Raw genomic sequence first — 7,366 nt, forward strand, 5'->3', positions numbered from 1 at the left:
GACCTTTTGTGCCACAGTTGTTAAGTGAATCACTGCAATTGTTACATTAGTAACAAGGTTGTTAAATGAATCTGGCTTCCCCATTGGCTCTGCTTGTCAGAAGGTCGCAAAAGGTGATCACGTGACCCTGGGACACAGCAACCATCATAAATATGAACCAGTTGCCAAGCATCTGAATTTCAATCACATGACTATGGGGATACCACAACAGTCCTAAGTGTGAAAAACAGTCATAAGTCATTTTTTTCAGTGCCACTGTATCTTTGAACAGTCACTAAATGAACTGTTGTAAGTCGAGGACTACTGTACTATCTTATGAACATAAAATATTTTTTTACCAACCTTGCCCAAGATATCTATTATGCTTATACAAAATGTAGATGCCAAAGTAAATCATTTCCCCTTGTATTGATATTGCTTCATGCAGGACCCATGAAGACCAACTCCCAAAAGATGCTGGAACACGACACATCTGGATGGTATCCAGTTGAGGAAAGTAGCTGTATTCAAATATATATGGGTACATATAGAAGTGAATACAACAGCTTTCACCAACTGGATACCATCCAGATGTGTGGTACTATAGCTTCTATTTTTTCTCAGCCAACAAGATTAGACTGGTTCTGAACTTTGAAGAGTTTTGAAGGACATCAATATGGGTAAGTTACATATGGGAATCCTATACTGACCAGGTGGCAGATAAGTTTGTATTAAAAGCATACTGTAAGTTTTGCAGTCTTACTAAAACACTGCAGTTCTGTTACCTACTTTGAATGTTTGAATTGCCTCCTGATGCGTCAGCCCTTGTAATGATTCCCCATTAACTTCTAGAAGTTCGTCTCCTGGAAACCGAAAACAAAATGCATTATTGACATTTAGATGGGATGAAATGCTGTTTTTAGAAATAAAAGGCATTCCAGTTCTTCCCATACTATTATATTACAACATATGTTATCTCTTTCTATGCTTAAATAAATTAAGTTTAAACAGTGGCATGTTATTTTTGCCCTGAAAGTTTCATTAGACTATACAAAATTTGGAAGCATTTTGTAGTTTAGTTATCTTGTGCGTTTGGAATTTTGGAAGCCCAACAAGGAAAAATGTTTAGGAGTCATTCTTATCCATTAATGGTAGCAAAATGAGAATTTGCAGGAATGAACAATCCACAATACATGGCCCAGAAGCAGAACAGCTGAACTTTGCTGGATGAAATCTCATCCAATTTCAGGCTGCAGAGTGGCTTATGGGTGGGAATGGGAGGCTGAATTATGGTTTCCACTCTTTCCTGGATCTTGGGTGAAGACATGTTTGTCACCAAATGTGGTATAGCACAAACTATAGCTTCTGGATATGGATTGTTACAAGATAATTACATTACACTGCATTACACAAACTATCGAAGGAACTGTCCCCTATTCTACATTAGCAAGAAAAAATCTGGTGTATATTGTGTAAAAATAATATTTCAGATGTCTCTCTTCTGAAACATCTGAAATATTGGAAGGAAGTATCTGGAAGGGATAAAGCCATGGCTCCAAAGAGAGCAGTTTACATTATATTAACCACTTCTCCTTCTTTTGCTCTGGACCAAGAACAGAAGGAAAGCCTGGTTCTGTCAACAAATTACAGGTAGTCCTCAACGTATGACCACAATTGATTTACGTTGCTAAGTGAAACATTTGTTAAGTGAGCTTTGCCCCATTTTACGACCTTTCTTGCCACAGTTGTTAAGTGAATCTGACTTTGCTTGTCAGAAGGTTGCAAAAGGGGATCACGTGAACCTGGGACATAGCAACGGTCATAAATAGGAACCAGTTGCCAAGCACCGGAATTTCGATCACGTGACTACAGAGATGCTGCAATGTTATAAGTGTAAAGAAACGGTCATAAGTCCCTTTTTTCAGCATCATTGTGACTTTGAATGGTCACTAAATGAACTGTTGTAGGTCGAGGACTACCTGTATTCAGCTTGGTCATGAGTTTTTGTTCTCCAGCTTACATGTTTGGCAGGATGAACAGATAGGATAGGTAAATATGGGCTTGGAAAGTGGTTAGTTTAGACAAGTTGTGAGGCTAACAAAAATCTGTTTTTTGCAAGCGTACCTTCTTTTAACCTGCCATCAGCTGCTGCAGCCCCATTTGGAAAAATTGTCTTTACAAAAATGCCCATACGACCCCGGGCAGAATCTTGTCCCCCCACAATGCTGAATCCAAGACCCTGCAGCATAGGTACAAATTAGGGCAAAGGGAGAGGAATAAATACCTCATACGAATCTCCATAGACAAATACCCCATAACTTCCCAAATCACAAACAACAGGAATCTGTAAACTGAACTAACTAAACTGGTTTCTTCATCTTTGTTGTTAAACAGTAAGAAAGAAAAAGATTTTAAAGGAAGGGAGAATATACTATCTCAGCACAATGCTAGGTTTTAGAACCAACAGAAGTATCTGCATGCTGTATTTTCAATGGGAGCCTGGCAAAATATCTTAAGATGTGGGCAGACTGCAAGAGAAAGAGACCTGAAATGAATAGGCAAATGTCCAATTAAAATTAGAATTATGTGGGCAAGCCTCACTGAATCTGTTAAAATGCTGGCAATCAAGTTCTGTACTGAATTTCCTGATTCTTCTTCAGAGGCAACCCAAGTAGAATCTTCCCAATAAGCCAACAGCTGGTTTTGCAACTAAGGTGGGTCTAGAACCAGTGGTGGGATTCAGCCAATTCGCACCACTTCAGCAGAACCGGTAGCTAATTTTTTGTTGCCCAGGCCCAGAATAGACTTCCAGAAGTGGCATCCACACAAAGAACCGGTTGTTCACATATTTGAAACCCACCATTGTCTAGAACTCACAGTTTCCTACTTTCTAGCTTGATGCTTTAACCACTAAGCAAACTGGCTCTCATCATTGATTAATTTCTAATCAGAAACAGTGGACTCTGCAGTGTTAAAGAAACCTAAATGGAGTATATGGTGTTTATATAGACCCCAAAACTTTTACCATCAGTGACCTCATATTCTCAAGAACTGTGGATATCACTTTTCCCTCTACATTGCATCAACTACAATAGCATCTCTTTTGCTATAATAAATTTTAGAACAGCCCTCTGCAACTTGGGTCCTCAGAAAAGTTCTTGACTTAGATTCCTAGACTTTCTAGACAGATACACAATATTAAAGTCTTTTTTTACTTCATTCTTACCTTGCCCTGCCCCTTCATCAGAACAATGTTGGAGATAATAGATGGCTGTGTAAGTCGCCAGGGATATTCAACCTGAGCTGCACTCAAGGAACGAGTGGATTTCTTAACAATGTGGTATTCCTTCAGAAATAGAACAAACACAATAATTGCAAAAGAACCAGAATGATTCTGTCTCAGTTATAGGTTGTCTAATCTTGGTTTCTGGTTAGTAAATAGTCATTAGATCATGGTTACATGTAAGTGCTTAAATGTGTGTGTATGTGTACACATACATATATACATACATGCACATACATACAGTACACACACACACACACACACACACACACACATAATAAGACTGGGTCTTTTTTTTTTTCCTCCAAAAGAGGCACCAGGTCTTATTTTCAGGGGATGTCTATTATACTCACCTCTGGCACCGACACCTCTGGCACCGAAGGTCCATTTCTTCTGCGGCTGAAGGAGCAGCTTAATTCTACAGCTGCATTCCAGCCTGCATTTCGCAGTCAGGCCTTTCTGGAAGGCCTCTGCAACTGAGTACAGAGCTATGGATTGAATCCATAGCTTGGTTCTCGGCTGCAGTGGCCTTCCGGAAAGGCCTCTGACTGAGAAATGCAGGTCTGGCTGCAGAAGATGCCTCAGAAGAAGTGGGCTGGTGAGGAGAGGCCTGGCTGCGGGGTAAGTGGGTGTGGGGTGCATGGGGCAGATCTATCCCCCACCCCTGCCCTAGCTTGATTTTTAAGTGTGTGCCTCGCCCGGAAACTAGGGCTTATATTTGGGGTAGGGCTTACGATGTATATGTATGTTTGTGTGTGTATATAAACAGGGTAGAAAATAAATCAAGATAAGTACCAGAGAACACAAGGTAGTATCTTCCAAAATGTTCTGCAATATATTGTATATTTTTATTCAAATTAAATAAATATTCTACTATATACAAATAAGGCATCATAATAACCTATGCTGGCATATGAATTATGAGCAAGCTCAGAGAGCACCAAGGATCCCTCTTTGTAACCCTGAGCTACAAATATTCTCCTTCATTGTAATTACAAGTAGTCCTCAGCTTAGAACCATTCATTTGGCAACCATTCAAATTTACAACAGCAATGAAAAATGACTTACGATCAGCCGCCTCAACATCCCTGTGGTCACATGACTGAAAATCAGGCATTTGGCAACTGCCCTGTATTTACAATGGCTGCAATCTCCCAGCATCATGTGATCTCTATTTGAGGCCTTCCCAGTTGGCTTCCAACAAGCAACATCAACGGGGAAAGCTGGATTCGCTTAATAACTGCACGATTCACTTAAGAACCGCAGCAGTTCGCTTAGCAACCATGGCAAGAAAAAGATTGCAAAATCAGATGTGACTTACTTAACAGCCACCTTGCTTAGCAACAGTTGCGTTCCCAATGTTGGCTGTAAGTCAAGGACTACTTGTACAGCATTTGCATTCTGGTTCATGATTGAGTTTGTTTTAATCTTTGCTCCCTCCATCAATTACCAATAGTTAAAATAGGAATTATTTGGCTCAAATGATGCCATTTCCCCCCCCCCTTCCTCACCTGTCTGGTTCCTGTGTCCAAATGCTGCGGTAAGGAATGCTTTCTGCCTCCCCGGGAATATTTCATTGGTAGTTCATAATTCACATCTCCATTTTCTACTGTCAACTCATCATCTTCTCCCACAGACTCTAAGCGAGTTGCCGCCCCTAAAGAATAACCCAGGGATAAAATTTATTATACATGCATCAAAGCCTCTTTTAAGATTGTCAGTTCTAATGGAATTTAGAATGTCCATTGAGAAATGATGGGTGGATGCATTTCTTAAAACATCTAAACAACAATAATAAATGTTATCTTTGTGTGTGTGCACATGCATGCATGTGGCTATATGGGCAGGGGTAATTTATTAAGGAAATGACAGAACACACTTTTTTAAAATCAAAATGCTTATTTAATCACAAATAAACAGCGCTTTTTACTGACTTTAAAAAAGACAGAACTCTTATTCTGTATCTGAGCTCCAGGTAAAAAAGCAAAAAATAGTTTATGCATGCAATCAAATCAAGTGCAGGTTCATATTTTTAAAACCCTCAAAGGATAGACAGTGAGAAACTTTATGAATTACTTTCTCTCATGCCTTCCATCCTGTGTACTTCAATCAGCAGCAGTAATCCAATTCTAAATCCCCCTGCCAACTGGAGAATGGTGTGAAGATCACAATCTTTCTTAATCGCAATCCTAAAATTGTGGAGGACCTGCTTTGAAGAGGTTCACCTGATATAGTCCTTGAGTTCTGCCAACATTGATGAGTTTCTCTGTCCTCACCAGCAAGATGTGTTTTCCTGATGGCTCTTTTTACACTGTTGTCGTAATTATCTTTGTGTTTCATCTTTTTAAAGGCTTTGATCCTTCTCAATTATTATCATTTTATTAAAATCTAATTTGAGATACATGTAAGACTTATGTTATCTTCCTCGCCGAGCCATATTTCCATCTCCTTTAGTTATTTGAGGTATTTGTGGTCTCTGGATTTGTGACCTTTTAACAGTTAGGTTAAAAGGTCACAAATCCAGAGACCACAAATACCTCAAATAACTAAAGGAGATGGAAATATGGCTCGGCAAGGAAGATAATATAAGTCTTTTGGTCCAGCACTACTTTAACTTTAAAAATCTAGCCTCAAGGATAAGAATAGTGGAAGTTGCTCTTTATTGGGAACGAAATGATACACCTATGTAGCTCGGTATGATTTAACTGTAAGTATCAGAAACTTTTAAGAACTCCAGTAGAGATATTTCTCATTGATAACTCTATTCTTCCTCTGAACTATAATTCGTTTCTCAAGGAGGTAACAGTATGCTGGTAAACCTGACCTCAACAGTCTTCCAAATCTTCCCATGTTTCTTCATCCAATATAAAAGAGTAACAATACCTGGAGATCGGCTCTTGTACTTCAAAATACCACCTCCAAGAGTTGGGCTCTGACAGTTCTCTTTAGAACTCTCTTCTTCTGTAGGATCTGAGGACCTGTCCGTATCGGTCATGTGTGTCATCTGAAGGAGAAGAAGGGATATTTTTTTTTTAAAAGTCCAGCTAAATTTTCTAGGATGTAGAATGTAGGATGTAGAAAATGTAGGATCTAGCTTTCCATAGCTAAATTATGTATTATCCCAAGGAAGCTATAAATGAGGATCTCAAGCAGAATTGTTGCAGCTTATTTGCACTGATATTTGTAACCAGGAAAAAACAATAGAATAGAATAGAATAGAATAGAATAGAATAGAATAGAATAGAATAGAATAGAATAGAATAGAATAGAATACTTTATTGACCAAGTGTGATTGGACACACACAAGGAATTTGTCTCCGGTCCATAACCTCTCAGTGTACATACAAGCAACAAGTGATAATCATAATCATAAAATATAATCATCATAAATCATAGATACAACACTCAGTGATAGTCATAGGATACTAAAGCAATCAACATAAATCATAATAGGATACTAAATAAAAGCAATCAACATAAATCATGAGATACAACAAGTTATAGTCCTAAGAATCTAAGGACATGGGTAATAAGATAGATGTTGAGAGAGATAATAAGTAATACAGCCCTATTAGGTGGTTTGACATCCCAGGGCATAGACAGTGTTGTGGGAATTAGATACTTAACAGAGTGATGGCGGGGTGGGGTGGGGGGAGAACTGTCTTTGTGTCTAGTTGTTTTGGCATGCAATGCCCTATAGTGTCATTTTGAGGGAAGAAGCTGAAACAGTTTATGTCCAGGATGTGAGGGGTCTGAAGATATTTTCACAGCCCTCTTTCTGGCTCATGTAGTATATAGGTCCTCAATGGAAGACAGGCTGGCTGCAATTATTTTTCCTGCAGTTTGAACTATCCAATGAAGTCTGTGTTTGTGTTGTTTGATTGCTGTGTCAAACCAGATAGTTATAGAGGTGCAAATGACAGACTCAATAATTCCTTTGTAGAACTGTATCAACAGCTCCTTCGGCAGTCTGAGCTTTCTGAGTTGGCACAGGAAGAACATTCTTTGTTGTGCTTTTTTGATGATGTTTTTGATGTTAGGTGTCCATTTTAAGTCCTGAGATATTATACAACCTAGAAACTTGAAGATCTCTACTGTTGATAC

At 38.8% G+C, this 7,366-nt stretch overlaps 1 protein-coding gene across 1 annotated transcript in view; it reads right to left on the reverse strand.

Moving 5' to 3' along the window:
* The window catches only part of PDZD2 (PDZ domain containing 2), a gene marked incomplete at its 5' end in the record, with an annotated part of 72,333 nt that overhangs the window by 42,302 nt on the left and 22,665 nt on the right, over window positions 1-7,366 (reverse strand). Inside the window, 5 exons of the mRNA XM_015819796.1 lie at window positions 769-842; window positions 2,104-2,218; window positions 3,206-3,325; window positions 4,774-4,919; window positions 6,146-6,266. Coding sequence (XP_015675282.1) covers window positions 769-842; window positions 2,104-2,218; window positions 3,206-3,325; window positions 4,774-4,919; window positions 6,146-6,266 — 576 coding nt within the window. The remainder of the gene's footprint in view (window positions 1-768; window positions 843-2,103; window positions 2,219-3,205; window positions 3,326-4,773; window positions 4,920-6,145; window positions 6,267-7,366) is intronic.

Source organism: Protobothrops mucrosquamatus, unplaced genomic scaffold (genome assembly GCF_001527695.2).
Source record: "Protobothrops mucrosquamatus isolate PMUCROS unplaced genomic scaffold, P.Mucros_1.0 scaffold990, whole genome shotgun sequence".
Classification (NCBI taxonomy): Eukaryota; Metazoa; Chordata; class Lepidosauria; order Squamata; family Viperidae; genus Protobothrops; species Protobothrops mucrosquamatus.